General features: G+C 41.6%; 1 protein-coding gene across 2 annotated transcripts in view; it reads left to right on the forward strand.

Moving 5' to 3' along the window:
* Positions 1-16,061, forward strand: part of LOC136875945 (uncharacterized) — a 335,536-nt gene extending 319,475 nt beyond the window's left edge. For both annotated transcript variants that reach the window (XM_068228100.1, XM_068228099.1), the window contains exon 3: positions 15,944-16,061. In XM_068228100.1, the coding sequence (XP_068084201.1) occupies positions 15,944-15,947 (4 nt within the window). In that variant the 3' untranslated portion in view covers positions 15,948-16,061. The remainder of the gene's footprint in view (positions 1-15,943) is intronic.
* The last annotated feature ends 10,839 nt before the right edge of the window (positions 16,062-26,900 follow it).

Here is a 26,900-nt window from a genome sequence, read left to right on the forward strand (position 1 = left end):
GTACAGAGCGAATTTGTTGCGCGCTTGAGTCTCGTAGCTGTGAGCTTGCATTCGGGAGATAGTGAGTTCGAACCCCTCTGCCCGCAGCCTTGAATATGGTGTTCATTCGTTTCCCATTTTCACAGCAGGTAAATGCTGGAACTGTACCTTAATTAAAGGCACGGTCGCTTTCTTCCCACTCCTAGCCCTTTCCTATCCCCTGTGTCGGTACGACGTAAAGCAACTTGTAAAAAAAAAACATAATATTTCGTGTCTTCTGTTAGAACCATTAAATTCCCTTGCATGGAGCGTAACATATTTAAAACGCAATTATTTTGAAATTCACTCTATATATTTCTTTATAAGTGGCGTAGCGTCATATCAAGTGCAAATTCACAGACAACTGAAATATCTCCAGCACCATGACAGCGACTTATAGTAGACAGTGACATACTTCAAGCTTAACATTGTAAACACAATATTATTAAAAAAAACTAGCAAATGGGCCCGTACTTCGCTACGGTACTCTACATTGTTTACGGATTTCTACCTAAATTACAGTACACGCGGTGAGTGAGGTTTTATTAAATTGCGTGCCTCTTAGCGTTATCGAAGAAACGCCATGGGGAGGTCGCCATACGTTCTTTTCCGTGTAAGGTGCGAGTTGTGGAATTGTGATGATAACGGCAGGCTCACTTGCCTACTGCCATTCACAATCGAGTTGGGAAATTTCATTACATTGGCAGATCCCCTTGCCTGCTGCCGTTACAATCGATTTGGGGAGTTTTCGTTACAATGTCAGGCCCCCTTTCCTACTTCCAGACACATTCCAGTTGAGGAGTTTTCATTACAATGGCAGGCACTTTCCCTACTGCCAGTCAAACTTCAGTTTAGCAGTTACCATTATAATGAAAGACCTCTTTTCCTAATGCCAGTCACCTTACTGCCAGTAACACTCGAGTTTCGAAGTTTCGATTATAATAGCAGGACACTTTGCCTAATTCCAGTCGCATTTTAAATGGGTAAATTTGTTTATAATGGCGGCCACCCTTGCCCACTCACATACACAATCGGTTAGGGGAGTTTTGAACAAAATTGCATTCTCCCTTGCCTTCAGTTAGTCAAATTGAGAAGAAAATTGTCCATTACAATGGTAGGCCTTATTTACTAATGCCAGTTACACAGCTTTGGGGAAGGACCTCATTCCTACTACCAGTCAAAGTAGATGTGGGGAGAATTGATTACAATAAGAGACGTCTCCTGCTGACAGTCACGATCAATTTGTAAAGTAAAGGCACATTCTTTCTAGTTCGCTACATATCGACTTCAGTGAATTTAGATCAATATACGACAATATATGCACGTTTACAATAGTGCAGACAATCATTTACTGGTTTACTGCTCCTGAACAGTAAATGATATCGACAAACAGAATGCGCCGTCAGATGCCTCTTTTATAGTTCTATATGGCCGGGCCTATAGTATGTTCTCGTATCTCCCGTATTTATGGGTTAGAATGAGTTAGAAACTTCGATTAGAGTGAAATTTGGAAACTTTTTAACACTTTACTTTATTTTTCGCATGTGGAAGCTAGAATCATGACATTTGTCTCGCACTTGGCCATCGTACGTGTCAATGTGCGTGCCATATTTGATGACTGCATATTTCCTATAAGTGTGTCGAAATATGAAATATACGTGTGAAAAGCACAAAATTTACGTACAATCGAGAAACACAGCCAAATCTAATGTACAAGGGAAAGAGATACGACAAAAAGTCATAGGACCAAAGTTGTACATCACTCCAAATTGAACGAAGATTAGGCAATCCGTTTTGTAATACGATTTACAGTTTAGCCACCAAATACCTCGAAAGGAAGGTCTGCACCGTCATTAAAATTGCCTCCATATTTCGGTATTTTTCGGGAGTAAAAAGAGAACAATTTAAACATCTCGTACTTTTTCCGTCGGTTACAGGCTAAAGGCAATAATTTCGCCAAATTTAAATTCTATAGATCGTTTGGCAGATTTGCAGCCATCTTGACTTGGGGGAGGGAGTTAAAAATGAGGACTTTCAGGAAATTTTTAAGCCCATGAAACCTATAGGTTATCGTTTAGCTAAACTGTGTTCTTATGCTGAGCTCCAAATTTGAAGACTTCAGCGTGCCCCCCTCAGGGCATGTTGAGAATTGTCGATTTTTCTAGGGATCCTGAGTTCATGAACTCCTCTGGTACCAAGTTTTAAATTTCTGAGATGCCTGGAAGCGGCTCATTAATTCACGTCTATTTTTATTTTAATTTTTATACCTTTATTTATAAATCGCTCCAGATCGACTCGCCTTTAAATATATATAGATTTACTCAAAATTTAAAATATATTGGAAGCTTTCCTTTTTGGTACTATAATTGGCCTCCAATTTTAATTTACAAGTTATGATCACCGACGGATTTAACATTTCTGCGCCCCTAGACACAATTAACTTATAGCTCGCGCTTTCCAAGAAATGAGTCCGGCTCCATGGCTAAATGGTTAGCGTGCTAGCCTTTGGTCACCGGGGTCCCGGGTTCGATTCCTGGCAAGGTCGGGAATTTTAACCATCAGTGGTTAATTTCGCTGGCACGGGGACTGGTAGTATGTGTCGTCTTCATCATCATTTCATTCTCATGTGTGTGTAGGTCACCTACGGGCATCAAATCGAACGACCTGCACCTGGTGAGCCGAACATGTCCTCAGATACTCCAGACACTAAAAGCCATACGCTATTTCATTTCCAAAAAAAATGAACACTAATCAATTGCTTAAAATAACTTCAGAATATGGTACACCGAATAAATAATGCGAGGGTTGGGGCATGAGTCATTGCAACTACTTTTATTGGTATGGATGCGGGATCTAGCAGACAAATGGAAAAATACAGACGGAAGTGAGGAGCCCAACGTTCGGAGGAATGTATGAAAAATACTGAGTAGATTTACGTGGTGTAGGATAGAAAGCGAGAAACTGTGAGCCAGGAAATCCTTGTGCTACGTAATGTCCATCTCCGAGAGTTCAGTAACCTTTACGATAAACCCTCAAAGTAGCCCCCTAGATTATCCACAACTCGTTACCAATGATGTGGGAGACGTTGGATACCAGTCGCCTTACCATGTGTGAATTTTGAATTCACCGCGCTGTCAGTAGCCTCTCGTGTCCCAAATAGTCTCCCACGTAATGGTTCTTTCACTTTGGGGATGAGATCAAAATCGCATGGAGATAAGTCCGGTAAGCATGGCGGGTGTTCCAGTACTTCCCATGCTGTTCTCGCCTCCTCACATTCATTCTGCACCGAACCTGACCCACTACTGCTGTCCCATCGCTCTGTGCGTAGTACCACCATTTCGTGCTGTGCCCATAACACATGACCATTGTATGGTAGCACCGTAAAGATGTGGGAAAAAATAATTGCTATGACTTATGCGCCAACACTCGTGTTTATAATTTCTAGACCCCGGATGGTAAGGCATTTATATTTACGCAAACTTATGGAGTAACAAGTATACTTGGGGACAAAACATGACGACCTCGCCTCACACCACTACTCTCTCCAGCGGCAGCCCGATGTCCATCAGTGGCTTATAGGATTTACCACGTCTCTTGTAGCCGGAGCTGCCACATCGTCTACAGCACTCGACGCGAAGAAAGGGTAAAGACTGAAGAGAGTGTGGAAGAAAGTGGTTTGGCAATCTCTCGACACCAAACGAGGATGACTTAGAACTCATTAACTCAGCAGGATGCAGGGTGTGACAGACTGCTGGCTTCCAGCTCGCTTCCAGGAACTGAGGGAGTCATGTTTTGTCCCCAAGTATATACTCTACTGTGCAATATAGTTCTGTTATGAGATTTGCATAAACATTAGGAGTACGACCTATTGGAACCGCTGGAAATTGTTACTCTCGCTACATTGCGGAAGAAGGGGCTGGACGACACTTCCTACTAGTTTGCATTCTGACTTATTACTAGCTAATATCGGGATTGTAATATTACAAATTACCGGAATATTCAGTGCCTGACAACTTTTAAAGTTGAAAATTATTTCACCAGACCTAGAGGTTCTCGTCTCAGTTTGACGGTAGTGATCATTCCTCATTGTCGTTTTTCTTTTGAAAGTACATGTCAGAAAAGCCACTCCTCTTTAGGGATAATGATTAACAAGAAAGGGGACACCGACATGTCGTTAGAAATAAAACTGTCTTATTGAAAGTGTATGTTCCTTATTATTCAGAGCATACAAACATATTATTGTAGTTACTAACAAAAAATAATGTTAGTCAAAATTTTCCTCTGTCCTTAGGCCCGTGCCTAGTGGGCCTATATTATAAATCCTCCTCTGCTTTTGGTGGTCGTTCAAAGGAGCGGAGGGATGTTGAGAATGTCATTGATAGTATTAGAGCCGCAACAAGGGCAATGTTGATGAAAGATGATAGCGAGTTGCACTGAGATCCCATTAGGACCAATTACTCCCCTAATGGCTTCGAATTGATTTCATTGCTAGAGCTTGCATCTCCCGAGGGAGCTTACCGGTCGGTAACGCAGTGATCCACTTTACGGCAAGGAACTCAAATTATCATCCCGCAGTATTCTGGAGTTTCTAGCAGTCTAAGAATTTTTACCTTTACGTCGCACTGACATTGATAGGTCTTATGACGACGATGGAACAGCAAAGGTCTAGAATTGGGAAGGAAGCGAAAATGGGTGTGAAAGTGGGAAACCACGGAAAACCAACTTCAGGGTTGCTGAGAGTGGGCTTCGAACCCACTATCTCCCGGATGCAAACTCACAGCTGCGCGAGCCTAACCTTACGGCCAACTCACCCGGTAAATTTTCTTTTGGGAAAATCGATTTATAATAATTATGTCTTACATTATGTCTCTTAGTCGTGGTCATCCATCAACATTTGCTAGGTAACATCGCGTTGTACATTTTGTTTGGCTAATTGCAGATGACCGCCAGACATAAGACATATTTATATCAAAATGTCGGACAGGGAATCAGGTGTCTTAGAAAAGTTCAATCTGCGATTGTGGCAGGGGGAAATTTAATGTTTATTTTCGGGCTGGGGGTCTGTCTGGAATTAGCGTCATCATTTTACCGTAGACAGTTTTTCGTGGGCAGAAAACGACACCGTGGTTATAAGGTCACCAAAGTCCTTCATCTGGCTATACTAAGTCTTCGCCATGTTCTTCCTCACGTTATAGCCGTGTGCCAGAACACTACCTCGATATCTCGAATCACATCGAGAGCTAAATTTTATTTCGATTGATCGAAATTTCTGGATATAGAGAATACCGTTCTCGAATACTGAATACATTATTTTTTAACAGTATTTAAAAATATACAAACAAACTATTTTATGGCATCACTTTAATTATAATCCGTGGCTCAGGCGGCAGTGCGCCGGCCTCTCACCGCTGGGTTCCGTGGTTCAAATCCTGGTCACTCCATGTGAGATTTGTGCTGGACAAAGCGGAGGGGGGACAGGTGTTTCTCCGGGTACTCCGGTTTTCCCTGTCAAATATCATTCCAGCAACACTCTCCAATATCATTTCATTTCATCTGTCAGTCATTAATCATTGCCCCAGTGGAGTGCGACAGGCTTCGGCAGCCGGCACAATTCCTATTCTCGCCGCTAGATGGTGGCTTCATTCATTCCATTCCTGACCCGGTCGAATGACTGGAAACAGGCTGTGGATTTTCATTGTAGTAACTGTTTAGAAGACAGAACACAGTTCAGACAGTAGTGAAACAAGAAGCATACCTCGGTTAACACCTTTTGAAAAAATCCGTTAGTCTCTTCTGTTTGTTGCTGTTTACCTTTCCTCCCTTCATGTTGAAACTTCTCGTCAATACAACGCAGCCGAGATTCGTAAATGGAGCTTGTCATCCGCGTCTTCGGGGGTTGCTTTCGTACGTGACCGATAATTAATTCACACCCGAGAAAGAGTGAGGCTTCGCCAGTTTTCCGATCATTACAAATTTTAGTTTCTCGGTTCCCGTCATATTAGCTCCAAGCATCACTGTAAACATTTTTTTTTTTACTTGTTAACTGTTCCCCAAAACCACAAATATCGTATTGCACAGTTAATGAAAACCTTCAACCTGTTTTCCAGTCATTGACCGGGTCAGGGATGGAATGAATGAAGCAGATATAGGCTATTAGTACGATGGGGTCGCCACTCCCAAAGTGATTTATTAATGACTGATAGATGATATGAAATGAGAATGGAGAGTGATTCTGGAATGAAAGACGACAGGGAAAACCGGAGTACCCGGAGAAAAACCTGTCCCGCCTCCGCTTTGTCCAGCACAAATCTCACATGGAACGACCGGGATTTGAACCACGGTATCCAGCGGTGAGAGGCCGACGCGCTGCCGTCTGAGCCACGGAGGCTTCTTTTGCACAGTTAATGTTGGACAAAATTCGAGTTACACAGTGTTTTTTGTTTCAGAGGAGGAAATGTTTGCTTCGAGAAATCGAGAAATTCGTGTAACCGAATTTCGAGTAATAGAGAAATAAATACACGTGAAGAATAGGACAAACGGCCGGAAAAATTTAAGTTACTTCCAGATACTGAAAATTCGAGATATCGAGTTTCGAGATATCGAGTTTCGAGATATCGAGTTTTGACTATATATACAGGAGCTACAAATGGCGCCGTGTTTTAAACAGGTTTCTACTGTCGTTGACTGGCGTTGTGAGCTTGCATTCGGGAAATAGCGAGTTCGAACCCGACTGTCGGCAGCCCTGAAGATGGCTTTCCGTGATTTGCCATTATCACACCAGGAAAATGCTGGAAATGTACCGTAATTAACGCCACGGCCGCCTCCTTCCCACTCCTAGTCCTTTCCTATCCCATCGTCGCCAAAAGAACCTATTCTGTCTGTGTGACGTAAAGCATATTGTGAATGTCTTCCTGTCAGCTGATGGCTTGCCTAGTTTAAAGTTCGATTTGGTTTGGATGTCTTTGAGAATAGTTGTACATTTGGATAGTTTTGGATAGAATTAGATTCTTTTCCTAAAGTGTGTTTCATTTTATGAAGTAATCTAACTCAAAGTAATTGATGTAAAATAGAGGACGATGGATCTCTCAACCTGTTTGTTTTTTAAACAGTGTTAATGTGGAGAAAACTGGCAGTCGCCAGTCGGAGTTATGCCTTAAGTTTAGGCCTCGGCCCTTATTACAATATTACAGTTAATGCCAACACAATATCCTCGCACACGCTAAATTCACGGGTCCATTGACGGCTGTATCTCAAAATGCCAACCAACGACAAGGAAAAACATAACAGCATCGGCATCAATGATTTCTATGGGCTGACTGTGGAGATACGTCCCGGTAGTGAGGCGATCAATGAGATTAAGGCATCTTGTGGGAAGAATCATTCAAAAGTAGGCTTTCCACTCCATTTCTCTCTATCTGTTGTGTTGCCCTCAATATTTCTTGTCGCTACTGTTATGACATCCACAGAAAGTATAACGATTACATGTTGCTTCGTAGTTTCTCCTCTCGACAGAGTTCTTTTGATGTTCCCGTCCTACTTCACTACTCCTGTCAGTCTGTCACTAATCATCTCGATCTCGAATCGTGGAGATGAAAGGAAAATCTCAAGGTTTCAAACAAATCACTGCTGGATTCACCGAAGAAAATAAGCTCTACGATAAGATCACGGTGTTCCGAAAGAGTTGGCAGCGGGGTACGCTTTAAACTTGCATTCAGGAGATTGTGACTTCGAATGTTGGCATCGGCTGCTTTGAAAATTGTTTTCTCTAGTTTCCATCCTTTTCACACCAGGAAAATGCTGGGACTATGCCATAACATTAAGGCCACTGCTGCTGTCTTCCACTTCCTTGCCCTTTTCCATCCTCCTGAGATCCTAACATGAACTACTAACAATAGCAGAAAGAAAGAAAGAAAGAAAGAAAGAAAGAAAGAAAGAAAGAAAGAAAGAAAGAAAGAAATATAGTTGAGCCATTGTTTAATGGATTGATCCAATACTGCTGATTGTTCTCAGGTAAATAACTTCAAGACTCTTGTACCACTTATCAGAGACAGAAGCGTATTTAATAGTTCGGCTGTCTTTGGCACAATTATAGCATGCATCCTCCAAAAAAAGAGCAATAGTCAAGTACCAGAAACAACTACTGAAAAAGGTTTTCTGCACACGTAGGCCTAATATTTAATATTAAGCCCGCCAAGTGGCCATGATCGATAAGGCATCAGGTCTGTATGGTCTGACATCATGGTTAGCTGGTTCGAGTCCCATTGGTGGAAAAGAATGTCTCCATCACAATGTTGGCCGGCAGGGTAGAAGAAGTTGTGGTAGCCTATACAGCTCACTAGCTTGTGTACCAAAAGCCTGGATTCAATTCCAAACACTTCCGGCCGCAGTGTTCATATTGAGTGGGGGCATATGAAGCTGTTGGTGATTAGTCTGTCGGATGGAGACGTTAAGCATTGAGCAGACCCCTTGGTGTTATTCGACAGGAGTAGGCTATGTGCTGGTACACTTCCTTTTGCATCTAGTCGGGCACCAATTTACGTACTGCAAAATTGTCATCAAACCCATTACTTATTTCCACGCGAGCGCTAAAGAAGAAAGTACGAACAATCTATAATTTCATGCCTACACAGAATTCAATACACATACAATGAAATATTATTATTATTATTATTATTATTATTATTATTATTATTATTATTATTATTATTATTATTATTATTATTATTATTATTATTATTAAGTACAAGAACGTAAATAATTTATTTAACCATAAGAAATTCAATTTAATAAACCCTAAATAATATTTGGTATTGATAAATGATGCAAAGCGAAAGCATTATTCTTTCCCAACTCTCAGGGGACGTTACATATTTAGCTATGCATAAGACAGCCCTTCTTAACAGATGTAATATGGTTATACATGGAGTCCACTGAACCTAACTCATTTATCAAGCCACAAAAAATAGAATGTCCTTTCTCAACTCCCAATGCGATCTAATGTAATTTACATGGGTTGCAAATCCACGATCTCACAGTCATGCACTAAATAGATGAAACTCTTGACGTATTGTCAAATCAACACAGTATCGTCAGACTCGTTGGCTGAATGGTCAGCTTACTGGCCTTCGGTTCAGAGGGTCCCGGGTTCGATTCTCGGCCGGGTCGGGTATTTTAATCTTCATTGGTTAATTCCAGTGGCTCGGGAGCTGGGGGCTTGTGCTGTCCCCAACACCTCTGCAACTCACACATCACACATAACACTATCCTTCACCACAATAACACGCAGTTACCTACATATAGCAGATGCCACCCACCCGCATCGGAGGGTCTGCCTTACAAGGGCTGCACCCGACTAGCAATAGCCACACGAAAAGAAACAGTATCTATGTTCTCAATTACCTTAAAACAACATGTTGCTATATTTATAACTGTTGTCCTACCGGTAAATATCAGAGCTCACAGAGCTCACATACATTTAACTTTATATTCACATGCGTTAATTTTAGTTTAGCCTGCTCCCAATACTCTAAGAACGGTCGACATTCCCTCTTACTGAATAAGAATTTATATAGATATCTCATTTCCATATATGGAACTTTTAGGTGATCCTGTTAGCTTCTTATAGAAGCAGATCAAAAGACCCTGGGTTGCCAACTCGACGGCATAGAAATCCTCTAATCATGCTCTTAAACCTAACTCGTGGCAAAAACCTCCAGACATTTAACTGTTTGACACTTTTACTAGCGACACGAAATTATTATTTTAGTAGTATACGTCCATCCTGTTTCATGCCTCAGAACAAAAGAAGATTGCACTGCACAGTCACTTAGCTTTTTCTGATATCTATGAACTGTGCCCAACTGTGACATAACTGTGAGCTAGGAAGGTATGCCACAGTGCCGACACCGGGTCTCGCCGTCTCTCTACCTCCATTAACATCATCATCATCATCATCATCATCATCATCGTCGTCATCATCCCACATCAGATGCGCAGATAACCCATGGGACTCAAATAGAAAGACCGTCACTAGGCGAGCCGAACATATCCTCGGACACTCCTGGCACTAAAACCATACGATAAATAAATAAATAAATAAATAAATAAATAAATAAATAAATATAGAATTACGCAAAGCCAGAGCAGTCATCACCTGATGACTCTGTTGAAGATCGGAATAAATTTGCCAGTCATAGAAGTCTTCCTTTCATTTCTGCGGCAGAGGATCCGTCGAATAAATCTTCATAGTTCTCGTTTCTCGTTTGCTTCTTTAAGAAATATCTCCTCACTTAAGTTTGGACGTTTATTTTTGCAACTCATATTATGACCTTCGGGAAGGCAATTGACGTTTAATCACATTCCTTATATATTGGTAACAAGAAACTGTTTTTAAGAATACAGTATGCATATGTCTATGTGATCAAAACGTAGCACCACAAAACAAAAGACCACCAGGAACAAAAAATCCACTGACTAGTTAGCTTCCCATACACTGTCGCCCTGTTAAAAATTAAAACCGTAGAGTGGCAGCCTGTCAAACGCAGAGGTTATGATTTATGGTGGAATAATGCTTTTGTTACAGTCAAGTTCCCCGAACTTTCCGAGAAATTGTACAACTTGTAGGTGACAGACAAGCCGAGATATCATGGTTAAGAAAGAATGGGACAATGCCATACCGTTAGCCAGTAGGAATATCTCGACAAATTGAGCATGCCAGGTATTAAATGTTCCTTGGAAGGCTTTTCCTGGATAATGCTATACTGCACAGAGCAGAATAAGTTATAGGATTGTGAGAGACTGAAAAAAGACCTCATTAAAGAGAGCAGACAACGCTATGATGGTAAACGGCGTGAAAAGTCATGTAATGTTCATAAAGAGTAAAAGACCTTTCAGTTTTAATTATAGTGTTGATGGGGTGGAAGTACCTCATAAGGATCACTGTAAGTACCTAGGTGTTAATATAAAGAAAGACTTCATTGCGTTAATCACATTACGAGATCGCAAATAAAAGTTACGGATCTCTTCATAGGGTTATAAGGGTATTGAGGGCGTTGTATTAAGGATATAAAAGAGAGGGCGTATAAGATACTATCAAGACCCCAATTAGAGTATGTTTGCAGTGTCTAGGACCATTACGAGGATAATTTGATTCGAGAACTGGATGCGATTAAAAGGAAAGCGGCACGATTTGCTCTGGTTGGTTTCCGACAAAAGAGTAATATTACGAAAATGTTGCAAATTTTGGGCTGGGAAGAATTGGGAGTAAGGAGATGAGCTGTTCGATTAAGCGGAAGATGGCGTGGAATGAAATTAATTGGCAAATGGCCTTTAAAAGCAGGAAAGATCATAATATAAAGATGAAATTCAAGAGGACAAATATTCAGTTATAGGAAGAGGAATTAGGGATGGGAATAATTTATCAATGACAGTTTTCGATGAATTTCAAAGTTCTTTTAAATCATTTAAGGAAAGACTAGGTGAACAACTGATAGGGAATTTGTCACCTGGCGACAGCCTTAAATGCAGATCAATGTTGATTGATTGATTGATTGATTGATTGATTGATTGATTGATTGATTGATTGATTGATTGATTGATTGATTGTTCCCTCCCATTGTTCAGGCCTGCTTGTACTAGCAATCATTCTCGTTACCCTCATGTAACATTATTATTATTATTATTATTATTATTATTATTATTATTATTATTAATTATACTTCTGCTGACATCTCAGGCAGCTGATCCGAACTTGCAAAACAGCCCCCCTCCTTCCCCACCCCTCCTAAGTGCCCTGAACAGTAATACCCACCATTTTTCTCCCCTTAAAGGCGATGAAACGTAATTAACTCTCCGAGAGTTTCATCCCGAGGTAGGAGAAAAACAGAAGTTCAAGTGGCGTAGTAAGCTGTCTGCTTCCTCCAACTTTCTGTTTTTGGCAGCGCTGATGATGTATAGCAAGTATATTAGAAGTTACCTGGCATTTGGTGTTGACTTTTCACTCAAAGTTTAGAGCTTAAGTTATGAACAAGTTTGTACCTTGACTTGTTAACGCGAGAGCAAGCCATCTATAACCTGTAGACAATGGGTCTACTGGCGCCTGTGCCTGCACAATTTGTCTGGAAGAATAATTCGGTATTTATTTTCGCTATCCATATCTGAAATCATACGAGTGTAACCTCGAGCACCTACCTTCGTACACTTGCATTATAATGTGATAAAGACAAAGCTGAGTGGTTCAGTCCAGAGCCACGACGATTACCTGTACTTGAGGGGTATGAAAAAGAGTCAGCAAGGAGTGAGGCAGGGCTTCTGTTTGTCCTCTCTCCTTTTCAATGTTTATATAGAAGGGGCAGTAATGTAAATAAAAGAGGAATTCGGATAGCGAATCACAATTCAAGGAGAGGAAATTAAAACTCTGTACTTTGCCGTTTATATTGTTATTTTTCCTCAGACTGCAGAAGATCTGAAGAAACTGCTGAATGGTATGAACACAGCCTTGGAGGAGGAGTCTAACATGAAAGTAAACAGGTACAAAATGAAGAGAGTGCAGTTGAACGAAGTCAGATGTAAGAAATATTAGATTAGGAAATGGTCTTTAAAGGAAGTGGATGAATATTGATCTTTTCAACAGCATTCCTTATTGAGGAAGTGTTTTGCGACGTAATGATTTTGAAAATATGACGGATGCAGAGTTTCTACAAATATTAACGTTATCGAAAACGGTGGGTAGTTGATAGAATTCAAGCGAGGTTAGAATATCCCACGAGCAGTTAGTTGAATTATTAGTAGACTTTCTGGACGTACAGCATCCATAAGAATTGTCACGTCAAAATATTATCCGCGACTTCAATAAAATATGCCGTTTGCCAGTGTTTTCGGTACAATAGATAGTACGCTTGCAAGATTCCAATCGCCTGAAGACAGTAGAGCTTAAATACGCTAAAATCGGAAGAAATACTTTTCTATTAATGTCCAAGTGATAAATGATCCTAACCTCCAAATCAGGAATGTACTTACTAGATGTTCAGGTTCTGTAAACGGCATTATCACAGCACGGTTTGAAGTGGGGACAAGTTGCAAAGGGATCCTCATATGTGATACATTTTAAGGAGTATCTTTGGACCCCACATTTTAATACTGAAACAAGACCGCAGAACCATGCGAATATTTTCAGTCACCGAGTGAGTTGGCCGTGCGGTTAGGGTTGCACAGCTGTGAGTTTGCATTCGGGAGATAGTGGTTTCGAACCCCACTGTCGGCAGCCCTGAAGATGGTTTACAGTGGTTTACCATTTTCACTGTAGGCAAATGCTCGGGCTGTACCTTAATTAAGACCACGGCCGTTTTCTTCCCACTTCTAGTCCTTTCCTATCCCATCGTCACCAGAAGACATATCTGTGTCGGTGCGACGTAAAGCAAATAGTAAAAACACGTTCAGTCGTCCAGGTGTCAGATTCCCTACCTGTTGTTTACCAAGAATTGTTTTAAATAATTTCAAAGTGGAAATTTGTCAAACATCTCCCTTTGTAAGATCTTCCAATCCCTCACTCCTCTACTTATAAATAAATAAATAAATAAATAAATAAATAAATAAATAAATAAATGTTTGCCCCGATTTGTCCTCTTGAATCCCAACTTTATCTTTATATTATAATCTTTCCTTCTTTAAAAAATTCCGCTCAAGCTTATTCATTAACTGATTTGATTCCATGTCATTTTTCCACTGACAGACCGGAACATACTGTTTTGTCGAGAAGCTCGTATCCTTCCTCCCAATTATTCTCATCCCAAACTTTGCAACATTTTCGTAACTCTTTTGTCGTAAATCACTCCTCGAATCAAATAATGCTGGTGAGCAGCCATACAATGGAACCATATTCTAATTGTGGTCGTACTAGAGACTTATATGCCCTTTCCTTTGCACCCTTACTACAACCCCTAAATACATTCATAACCATCTGACGAGATCTATAATCATTATTTACACCCCCGTTTATACGCCCAATGAAGATATTTCCTTATACACTGACTGACAGAGCAAATGCAACACTAAGAAGGAGTGGTCAGAACTTTATGCCAATTGCAGGGTAGACTGACGTCACTGAGGTATGCTCATGATGTGAAATGCGCCGCTGTGCTGCGCACGTAGTGAACGATAAATGGGACACGGCGTTGGCGAATGGCCCACTTCGTACCGTGATTTCTCAGCCGACAGTCATTGTAGAACGTGTTGTCGTGTGCCACAGGACACGTGTATAGCTAAGAATGTCAGGCCGCCGTCAACGGAGACATTTCCAGCAGACAGACGACTTTACGAGGAGTATGGTGATCGGGCTGAGAAGGGCAGGTTGGTCGCTTCGTCAAATCGCAGCCGATACCCATAGGGATGTGTCCACGGTGCAGCGCCTGTGGCGAAGATGGTTGGCGCAGGGACATGTGGCACGTGCGAGGGGTCCAGGCGCAGCCCGAGTGACGTCAGCACGCGAGGATCGGCGCATCCGCCGCCAAGCGGTGGCAGCCCCGCACGCCACGTCAACCGCCATTCTTCAGCATGTGCAAGACACCCTGGCTGTTCCAATATCGACCAGAACAATTTCCCGTCGATTGGTTGAAGGAGGCCTGCACTCCCGGCGTCCGCTCAGAAGACTACCATTGACTCCACAGCATAGACGTGCACGCCTGGCATGGTGCCGGGCTAGAGCGACTTGGATGAGGGAATGGCGGAACGTCGTGTTCTCCGATGAGTCACGCTTCTGTTCTGTCAGTGATAGTCACCGCAGACGAGTGTGGCGTCGGCGTGGAGAAAGGTCAAATCCGGCAGTAACTGTGGAGCGCCCTACCGCTAGACAACGCGGCATCATGGTTTGGGGCGCTATTGCGTATGATTCCACGTCACCTCTAGTGCGTATTCAAGGCACGTTAAATGCCCACCGCTACGTGCAGCATGTGCTGCGGCCGGTGGCACTCCCGTACCTTCAGGGGCTGCCCAATGCTCTGTTTCAGCAGGATAATGCCCGCCCACACACTGCTCGCATCTCCCAACAGGCTCTACGAGGTGTACAGATGCTTCCGTGGCCAGCGTACTCTCCGGATCTCTCACCAATCGAACACGTGTGGGATCTCATTGGACGCCGTTTGCAAACTCTGCCCCAGCCTCGTACGGACGACCAACTGTGGCAAATAGTTGACAGAGAATGGAGAACCATCCCTCAGGACACCATCCGCACTCTTATTGACTCTGTACCTCGACGTGTTTCTGCGTGCATCGCCGCTCGCGGTGGTCCTACATCCTACTGAGTCGATGCCGTGCGCATTGTGTAACCTGCATATCGGTTTGAAATAAACATCAATTATTCGTCCGTGCCGTCTCTGTTTTTTCCCCAACTTTCATCCCTTTCGAACCACTCCTCCTTGGTGTTGCATTGTCACTGTCAGTCAGTGTATTAACATCTAGATACTTGTAATGATCTCATGAGCAACTTTCACTCCCATCCACACACTGAAAAAATGAAATGGCGTATGGCTTTTAGTGCCGGGAGTGTCCGAGGACATGTTCGGCTCGCCAGGTGCAGGTCTTTTTGATTTGACTCCCGTAGGCGACCTGCACGTCATGATGAGGATGAAATGATGATGGAGACGACACATAAACCCAGCCCCTGTGCCAGCGAAATTAACCAATTAAGATTAAAATTCCCGACCCTGCCAGGAATCGAAACCGGGACCCCTGTGACCAAAGGCCAGCACGCTAACCATTTAGCCATGGAACCGGACATCCGCACACTAATTACAACTGAGAGGATTTATCCTTTTTGTGAAACACACAATCTGACTTGACATCTTTTTGCAGTAGCTCACAATCATTTAACTTGTAACAAACAACCTGTTTGCATGTTATTTGACTAATATATTTTTCTCTTTGTCCACAGGTGAGTACTGGGGTACATTCCTTGTGGCACCACCAGAAATGGAGTTCTTGATACTTTCCTTGGTAAGATGTTATGATATTTCTTCCACTTCTCTTTGATAATTCGCTCCCAGTTGTCACATGTGATTTCCCAAGCAACAGTAACAGCTATGCCTGCGAAGGAATAAGAACACGAAACAGGATAAGGTTATTTTTAGATTTGGGGGGATCTGTGGAGAAGAGCCTAGGACGGGTACGGAGGTAAAGTGGTTGAGAGGTTTTCAGTCAGTTATTTAAAATCGAAAGTGTGTTAAGGGTGTGACAGAGCAAGAAAAAGCATTGCCATAGGTGGTGAATTTCAGAAATTAAAAATAACTCCGCTACATGCAGAGCTATAGACTCTCGGATATGTCTTGTGACTCATAAGATGAGAGAGGGAGTTCATATTCACAATGTCATGGTAGCGGAGAAAGTGTGCGAGTGTCTGTACAGGAGTCTAGAGATTCTGTTAAGTATTCCTCGCGAAGAAAAATCGAATACTTATGGTATGAAACAAAAGTGTAGTATTTACACATTAATGTACAGGCATAGGTTTGAGAACATTAGTAATACTCACAAGGAACCCCTCACAATTGTAAGTCTCCGATTTGATAAAGATTTGGTACAACGACTTCAGTAGGAATGCTTTAATCAGCCATATCAAAATTAGATGCCCAATCGTACATTTAGTACCTGTTTTCAGGTGTCAGAGTTTGCTATTTAAGCACCGCATAGACAGGAGTGGTAGATGTCCTGGTACAATCCCCTGCCGTCATCCAAACTGCGGCGAGAATGAAACTCTTGGTCATGTGTTAGGTTACTGCCCCAAAGGAGAATTGCTAAGGAACACTCGTCATCACAGAGTGAGAGTAACCTTAGCCTTTGAAGTGGAGAGTTTATAAGTACACAGTATCTCTTCCTCGGGGTCCAACAGAAGAGCAGATATTGTTGCCATCCACCAGCAAACTCGAACAGCTGCTATTCTTGATCCAACCATCCGGTTCGAAGGAGACTTATCCCAGGCTAGGGAGGCTGACCAGGAAAAGCAGAGCATTTATGCACCGTGCATCCCATATCTGAGTGAGAAACATAACATTCGCCCAGAAAACTGCTCCGTGATGGGTCTGCTATTTGAAAGCAGTGGCAATGTATCTAGACAACTTGAACAAGGTTGAAATCCAGCGTATGACTTTGGAAAACATTATAGTAGAATCTTCAAAAGATTCGGTGACAATTTTAAATCATCACTAATACTACTCATAAATGATAAATCATTTAGTGTTACATTTCCGTATAATCATTTTAATATTTTCGCTTATCATCACCTAAATTGTAAAAATTCAGGAAGCTTGCGGTCATTCACGGTTTGTGAACTGATGTATTTTGAAAACACACATGGCCTGACTTAGTACAGTTTTTGGAAAAAAGAAAAGTTGCTTTCCAACCCCACATTTTACGATGAGACAGTGAGTTGTGGAATAGAATATTAACGACATAGATAGGTCTGCACATTACGAACAAGATGCAACGGATTTCTCAATTTCGTCAAAAACTGACTAAATGAGTTTCGGAAACGAACTCTTCAATCGCCAACTGCATCAAAATGCACTCTCGGGCTCATTAATACCCCATCCGTGTCGCTAGGCAAACAGTCAAGTACATAAGTAACATACCAACCATATTCGGGTCTGTATTTGCAAGTTTCTAACAATTCTTGCAGATCAACTTCTTCATCTTCTTTTCCTGCCGCTTTTTCCCACACCTATGGGGTCGCGGGTGCGAACTGCGTCGCACATATGGATCTGGCCGGATGCACTTCCTATATGGAATGATGTAATCACTATTGCGTGTTTCTGCGATGGTTGGTAGTGTGGTGTGTTGTCTGAATATGAAGAGGAGAGTGTTGGGACGGACACAAGCATCCAGTCCCCGAGCCGGAATAATTAATCAGAAGCGATTAAAATCCCCGACCTGGCCGGGAATCGAACCCGGTACCCTCTGAACCGAAGGCCAGTACGCTGACCATCCAGCCAACGAGTCGGCCAGTTCTTGCAGATCAACATTCATCGAAAAGTGAGTGGCATATTAGGTCGTAGATTCATACGACGGTTGTATAGTCTGTTTTCATAGATATTAGTTCTTTAGACCGGCATCTAACTAAAGGTTCTCTTTTTTTTTCAATTCCCTTTACGTCGCACTGACACAGATAGGTCTTACGGCGACGATGGGACAGGAAAGGGATAATAGTGGGAAGGAAGTGGCTGTGGCCTTAATTAAGGTGCAGCCCCAGCATTTGCTCGGTGTGAAAATGGGAAACCACGAAAAACCATCTTCAGGACTGCCGACAGTGGGGTGCACATTGGTATACGACGACTTTAGAAGGCTGTACAGTCAAGTTTCTAACACACTAACCTTGTAATTTAGACCAACATCGTAGACGTATGACAACCTAGAAGGCTGCCGGAATTTAGTCTGCGTGCCAGTAAATCTAGGAACACGAGACTGGCGTATTTGAGCACCTTCAAATACCACAGGACTGAGGCAGAATCGAACCTGCCAACTTGGGATCAGAAAACCAACGCTTCAATCGTCTGAGCCACTCAGCCCCAAAACTTGTATTTCAGACCAACAGTTAACTTAGGGTAACCTGGGCATTAGTCATAGTAAGGTTTCTAACACACTATAAAGTAGAAAAATGTAATTGAATTTATTTTCGACTTACGTCTAATCTGAAATTAGAACAAAGTATGGAGTAGAAGTTGAAAAATATGGACAGAAAGACATGTGTTATACTTGAGGATTGACATTCATTCTTTGGGTGACAGATTAAGACATTTCAGCTGTGGATTATAACTATTTTATTCTTACTGCCCTGCATGCCTGGCTCAGTCATGTGGAAGGTAGGCTCTGCTGGCCGCTAAACGGGAAACTGCGTAGGGACAGAGTTACAATCTGATTTCTCTGGCCGGCAGCCACTGAAGGTTTACTTGTCGTGGTTTCTTGCTCCAAATGAATGAATGTTCGTCTTTTGTGTTGAAAACAGACCGCTATCGACCCGTCGCTAAATGATGGGGCCAAATGCCCTCTCTACCTCCGTTCCATTTATCCACAGTGGTTTAAATCCACTGTAAACTTATGAAGACCTATTTCCTTTGGCCTTCGATCTCTTGCTGGAATCCATGACAAGGAGGAAGTATTCAGGTAATAGGGCCATTCAATGACTTCTACTTCCTTTTGAAACTTTTGCCATGTTACTTTCACCATTTCCTGTCTGAAACGAGAAAAAAAGAATTCTTAAGTTTAGTTTCTTTCTCGACCCTTCTCATAAATCTTTTTCAAGAAGAAGAAGAAGAAGAAGAAGAAGAAGAAGAAGAAGAAGAAGAAGAAGAAGAAGAAGAAGAAGAAGAAGAAGAATGGCGTATGGCTTTTAGTGCCGGGAGTGTCCGAGGACAAGTTCGGCTCGCCAGATGCAGGTCTTTTGATTCGACTCCCGTAGGCGACCTGCGCGTCGTGATGAGGATAAAATAATGATGAAGACGACACATACCATACAAATTAACCAATTAAGGTTAAAATTCCCGACCCTGCCGGGAATCGAACCCGGGACCCCTGTGGCCAAAGGCCAGCACGCTAACCATTTAGCCATGGAGCCGGACACCATACAAGTATATACAGTACATACCGGGGGGATAAAAATTCGTGGACAAGCACGCCACCGCGGTATTCCACATCGAAAATGAAGCCAAGAGATTGTCCTATGTTGCCCGGTCTTGAGCACATCGCAGCTGAACGGATAATATTAACATATTCGTCTACCTTTTAGTATGGTATTAATCCGCACTCTCGTTCTTCCTATCCCCTTTCTCTATTTCTTGGGGTCGGGACTTTTTGGATATATGGCCGATTTCCACAGCCGGATGCACTTCCTGACCCCCAACTCTGATGAGGATTGATGTATTCACTACTGCGTGTTTCTGTGGTGGTTTGTGGTCGGATGTGTTCTATGTCAATGGAACTGTAGCTTAAAAGACACGTCTTACGCTAACTTATGTGTTTATGGAAAGTTGTGTGGTGGTTTTGACAGCATCGGAGATACGAGTCATAACCACTGTGAAAGTACTGTATGTGTTTTCTAATAGTCTTCAATGAAGACATAAAACATTATATAGGTACGCGAGTCCACTGCTAAAATCAAGAAAGGAACACTTCAAACATTACACAACCATCTGACATGTAACGTGTGCACTGGCACAGATTTGTCCTCGCCGGGCTGAGTGGCTCAGACGGTTGAGGTGCAGCCCTTTCGACCCCAACTTGGCATGTGCGATCCTGGCTCAGTCCGGTGGTATTTGAAGGTAGACCTACTCAAATACGTCAGCCTCGCAACTGTAAATTTACTGGCACTTACAACACCACCTGCGGGACTAAATTCCGGCATCTCGTCTCCGAAAACCGTAAACGTAGTTAGTGGAACGTAAAGCCAATAACATTATTATTATTATTATTATTATTATTATTATTATTATTATTATTATTATTATTATTATATTTGTCCTCGCCTAAAAATTATACTAGCAAAAAAAAAAAAAATTATACTTGCCTGCCCGCAATCCCATTGCTCCTGTCACCGTAAGATCGCGATACGGGACGGGACATGTGCGGTGTAGCGGTGGAAACTTTCCACTGGAAAGGATACGGATTTGCAGAGCTCTACAACCGGGCGAGTTGGCCGTGCGGTTAGGGGCGCGCGGCTGTGAGCTTGCATCCGGGAGATAGTGGGTTCAAACCCCACTGTCGGCAGTCCTGAATGTGATTTTTCGTGGTTTCCCATTATCACGCCAGGAAAATGCTGGGGCTGTATCTTAATCAAGGACACGGCCGTTTCCTTCGCAATCCTAGGCCTTTCCTATCCTTCCGTCGCAGTAAGACCTATCTGTGTCGGTGCGGCGTAAAGCCAATTGCAGAGCTCTACAAGAAACACATAGGTTCACTTGTTTCCGTCAACGAATATTTAAACTTGATGTTGTATTCACGTTCAGGATGCAGTGTCTTCTTAATTACTGAGCATATTTTTATGGTCATGTCTATACTTCCTTGAGGCATGGGTACTGGGAGAGAAATTCGGATAGTTCATAATTATAGAAGTTGAATTTTGATATTATTTTCCTTTTCATTTTGATTTTTTTAAATGCAAAAGAAGTGTTTTAAAAAAAATGTAAGTCTGACCACTGTATATAAATGTATATCACTAGTAAGTTAATATTTTTATTAACATGCGGAGGAAGTTTGAGATCACATATACCGAGCTCGATAGCTGCAGTCGCTTAAGTGCGGCCAGTATCCAGTATTCGGGAGATAGTGGGTTCGAACCCCATTGTTGGCAACCCTGAAGATGGTTTTCCGTGGTTTCTCATTTTCACACCAGGCAAATGCTGGGGCTGAACCTTAATTAAGGCCACGGCCGTTTTCTTTCCACTCCTAGCCCTTTCCTGTCCCATCGTCGCAATAAGACCTATCTGGGTTGTTGCGACGTAAAGCAACTTGAAAAAAATAAAGATGAGATCATATATAGGTAATGGCATTTTAAATGGGAACCTGCAAAATGCTGTAAGCAGTCTGTCATTCTAGACATATGCTAAGGATCTGGGGCTGACAGAGATGCCAACCTGCTACGTCAGGATTCGATTCCTCGGAACCGAGCACTGTGTGCTGCGTGCTACAGGTGACTTACCATCCAAATCTGTATTTAGGCTGCGAATTGCTGTTGACGTTAAGGCTCAGCGGCATGAAGAGGACCTCGGTTTTAGTGATGCGGGAAGTGCAGTCCGGGGTGAGGTTACTGACCTCAATCACATCCACCTGCGCTCAAATACAGCACCGGAAGCGCTGTGGTTGCGGCTTATGAATTGTGTCAACTAGCCTTTGTGATCCGTGGTGTACTGGGTGACATGCCAAATATTTACCCGCGCATTTTCTTTTCCTGATGCTGTTTACCGCAGGATATTTAATTGGTCGATATGACAATATTTGCGTCGGTGAAATGGTGCTCTGTTTATGAGTGACAAGTGCGCTGCATTGTGGACAGAACTGGAACTTCAGCGCTAGGTGGGAGCTTGGTTACCGGCTCGGATGAATGAGATGGCCAATAATAATAATAATAATAATAATAATAATAATAATAATAATAATAATAATAATAATAATAATAATAATATTAATAATAATATATTTCTTGCAAGCTACTTTACGTCGCACCGACAAGGATAGGTCTTATGGCGACGATGGGATAGGAAAGGGCTAGGCGTGGGAAGGAAGCGACCGTGGCCTTAATTAAGGTACAACCCCAGCATTTGCCTGGTGTGAAAATGGGGAGACCACTGAAAACCATCTTCAGGGCTTCCGACAGTGGGGTTCGAACCCACTATCTCCCGAATACTGGATGCTGGCCGCACTTAAGCGACTGCAGCTATCGAGCTCGGTAATAATAATAATAATAATAATAATAATAATAATAATAACTGCAACAGAAGAAATTAATGTGCTGTAAGAGGTAGCAGAACAAACAGGCATGCAGGTATTCTTTGAAAAGACAGAAGTAATGTCAAACATCAAAGACAACACGGCCCAGCTGAACATCAAAATATGGAACAATAAACCGTGTGCGTAAGTCTTAATACCTTGATGAGTGGATCCAGTCAAACGGTCTTAGCTGCCAGAGCAAAAATATGGAAGGTAGCTTTCCAAACTACTCGGAAAATATATTTAACAAAAGGTTCTTTTCAATAAATACCAAAATTCACCATTATAACACTGTCGTAAAGCCGGTGTCTCTCTACGCGTCAAAATGCCTTATCCTCTCTCAGAAATGTGCGCTCGCTGCGTTAGAACAAAAAGAGAGAAAGTTCCTCCACAACATTCTTCGCCCAAACTACAAAAACAGTATGTACACAAGAAAATCCAGGCAAGAAATCTACTCTACGATAGAGAAGATTACGTACACAATGCGCAAACGAAGAGCTCGTTTCTACGGTCACCTACGACGGATGGATGACTCTCGATGGACAAAATGAATTTTTAACTGTACGTATTTTAACTCAAAACCAAGAACAATAGGTTTAATTCCCTGGTACGTTAACGTCAAGAAAGATTCCGAAAAACAGAGCCTACGAGCAGAAGACGCGCACAGACTAGACCTTTTCGGAATAAGCATCGTAAGCCGTGCTCGATCAATCGAAAACTGAGTAAACGCCAGAATGTATAATGAATCTTATCGTGGTCTCTAGCTGGTCGATTAGCGAATAATAAATTGAATAAGTAATAAGAATTACCAAATACCTCGACAATCCTCTATTTGTAACTACCTTTATGCCGTGGTTTAGTTCCATATCACTTAAATTATTAAAAACCGAGTCTGATCATTGTCGTCTTGGTGTCTCTCTCTTGGTATTTTCTTATCCTCCATGACCGAATCCATTATTCTTCTAGGTAACTTATCCTCCTCCATCCACCTCACATGACCCCACACAGAGGCCGGTTTATGCATACCGCTTCATCGAACGAGTTCATTCAACTCGTATCTACTCATTCCGAGTATTCTCCTGCTATTGTTCCCACCTTTTTGTGCCTGCAATCATTCTCGTAACTTTTATATCCGTTATTTCTAACTTATGAATAAGATATCCAGAGTCTACCCAACTTTACAGTAAATTCAGTTTGAAAACAGACCTGTGTAAAATAATTTCGTCCAGGAGCTGACTTCTCTCTTTAAAAACACGGTTGATCCCAACTGCAAGTTCACTGTATAAGCTTTGCTGCACCTTGATTCAATTTCGCTTAATATACTACAATCATGGGAGAATGAAGCTTACCGAGCGAGCTGGACGTGCGGTTAACGTCGCGCAGCTGTGAGCTTGCATTCGGGGGATAGTGGGTTTCAACCCCACTGTCGGCAAACATGAAGATGGTTTTCCGTGGTTTCCCATTTTCACAACAGGCAAATTCTGGGGCTGTACTAAAGGCCATGGACGCTTTCTTCCCTCTCTTAGCCCTTTCCTATCCCATCGTCGCCATAAGACCTATCTGTGTCGATGCGACGTAAACCAGACTGTGAAAGAAGAAAGGAAAGAGTAGTCTCACTGCAAATATATCTAGTATAAGTTAAGAAACTAGTTTTTTCCTCTACTTTTTTGATGATGGTCTATAAGTTAGTTCAGGAACTATTCATCATCATCATAATCATTTCCTTATTTTCCTTTCCCTTTGGTTAATATTGCACCTTTCCTGTTTAATTGGCATGATGTTATATTAGCCATACGCTAAATAAATAAATGGTACAGAATTCTCGTCCTAAATACTTGGAAATAATCCGCCTTTTCTAGTTTCATTTTTTCTACCTGACATTCAGTTCTCTTAGATTTCCCCCGTACTTGCATCACTTTCTTCCTGGAAATGCTAATTTTCTTATCATACGCGGTGCAATTCATTTCAAGCTATAAGAAATATTAATAATACTAATGATGATAATGATGATAATGATAATGAAGATAACTGGCTGCGTGATACGGTGCATGCAGTTGTAAACTTACTTTTGTTAGACTGCGGTTTCGAATTCCAACACCGGCAACCCTAAGGATGGTTTTCCATGATTTCCGAATGTCATATCACATGATTGTAGTGAACCTTAATAAGTCCCCGGCAACCCCTTCCCAATCCTAGCCCTGTCCTATTTCACCGTGCCCGAAAACCTATCTGGGTTAGTACGATGTTTATTCGGTTGCTTAATAAGTAAATAAATTAAATAAATACATAAATAAATACTTACATAAATAATTGTTGTTCCTTTTATTGGTCCCTAAATTTTTTCCTGATTTGTCCAGCGCTGGTGTAGAATCATGCTGGAGCTGGAGGTGAAGTGTTAAGCTCTTGGCGGCCTGGGCATATGTTCCTTTATGGTATGTTATTGTTTCGCCATATTGTATTGTTATTTCATCTGGGGAAACTTCTGAAAATGAAGGGCTCCATTTGAATTCGAGATTCGGGTAACATGGTATATGATATCGTTTAATTCGATTTTTCTGTACTCTTCAGGTTCGAATTAACCAAGTTTCTAGCGGAATATTCAGTATATTTGTTTAATACTCCCATTTCCTTCCCATATTTTACTCGTTGTAGGAAAGAAACCAGACGTTAAATTCCTTCAAGCTTCCGAGCTTGGGAAATTTTTATGGCCTTTCCTATGGAGAGAGAAAATGGATGTGTGTGTAATTGGGCTACATTGTTTGTGTTTAACGATGTTTTCTCCCCAATAAATCTGTCGGATCTCTTTGCCTTGACATGGTTTAGATCCCTCTAGAGTATTAGTGCTTCCTTTTGTCTTCCAAGACTATTTGTTAGCTCAACTAAGGCAGCTGTAATTACTTTCTAAAGTATATACTTAAGTTACTGCTGTAATTGTGTAACAACACCCTGCATTAATTCCGGCAGTCTGACTTCCTTCGCCTTGAACTCATTATTGTCATTGGAGTACGTTGCAGAGGAACAACTGCAGCGGAGAAGAATCCTACCGCCTCACATTCTGAATTAAGTGGGGGCTTGGAAAATGATGTGCTTCTTCGTACGGGAGTTGTACTCTCAGCCCGAAGACTGGTCGTACCCCACAGCTTCGCCATCACCCGTCATGGATGAGCCATGCGTTGCTGAAGATGAATCAGAATGTTCACCTCAAATAACTCGAAAACTGTTAAAAGATATTGAAAATCTACTTTCATTTTTAGTAATGTTTCCAAAGGGCTCATGATCGAACTTGTAGTTAATATCCAACGTGATAATGTTACTAACCTTCTCATTTTTAGGAGAATTCATAGCCTAGGCTTCGAATGCGTGAAATCGCCGAGCTGGAAGGAAAAAAAAATGATGGTTTACAATGTCCCAAGACTCTAAACCTTATCAAGAACAGCGTTACACTGACTCAGTATTCATTTTTATTTATTTATTTATTTATTTATTTATTTATTTATTTATTTATTTATTTATTTATTTATTTATTTATTTATTTATTTATTTATTTTTATTTATTTATTTTTATTTATTTAGTTAGGTCTTATGTAGTAGCGAAGTTAGGGATCGTGGCCATCTCATACACTTAACCACATAAGTACAATATAATAAATAACTACTGTAATTGAATTAGGTACGTAAACAAGATAATAAGTAAAGTTAGCTATGCGCATCAAACATAGAAAAATGTAAAGGAATTATGAGAAACAATACATCATAAAGGATACATACCAGGGCTATACATAATGTCATGAAGCAAGTATGGCGATAAACAGTGACTACTTCAATTCTATGTACACGAATTGAAAGATGAAAGATTAAATATTACACCCATACACGCTATATAATAATAATAATAATAATAATAATAATAATAATAATAATAATAATAATAATAATATTCGTTCTAGGAAATAGCTGCGTATTTTAATTTCAAAATCACAAAGTCACTTACATACCATAATGGCCTAACCACACAGTCTGTAACACATCACCAGTCAAATTAGTCCCTTCTGCTGCTTCTCATCTTCCTCCTGTGGGTGGGGACGGTAGAATATGTCCACGGTATCCCTGCCTGTCGTAAAAAGTGACTAAAATGGTTCCCAGGGTTTTCATCTTGGGAGTATGTGTCTGCGATCACGGGTCCAGTAGCTGAGTCTTGACATTGCTTCCACTTACTGTACTTGTCAGGTTCCTAGCCTTCATATTTACTATCCGGCCTCCTTTGGTCAACTTTTGTTATTTTCCGACCCCAACGTTATCAGCTTTGTGAAGTCTAGGGAGTTTTTCATTTTCACGCCCTTCGTGGCTTTAACCTTCCCTTTGCCACTACCTTCATTGATCGAAGTGTCGGACCTCTTCCATTCCCCTTCTGATTAGTGTTA

The sequence above is a fragment of the Anabrus simplex genome, chromosome 6 (assembly GCF_040414725.1).
Source record: "Anabrus simplex isolate iqAnaSimp1 chromosome 6, ASM4041472v1, whole genome shotgun sequence".
NCBI classification, from domain to species: domain Eukaryota; kingdom Metazoa; phylum Arthropoda; class Insecta; order Orthoptera; family Tettigoniidae; genus Anabrus; species Anabrus simplex.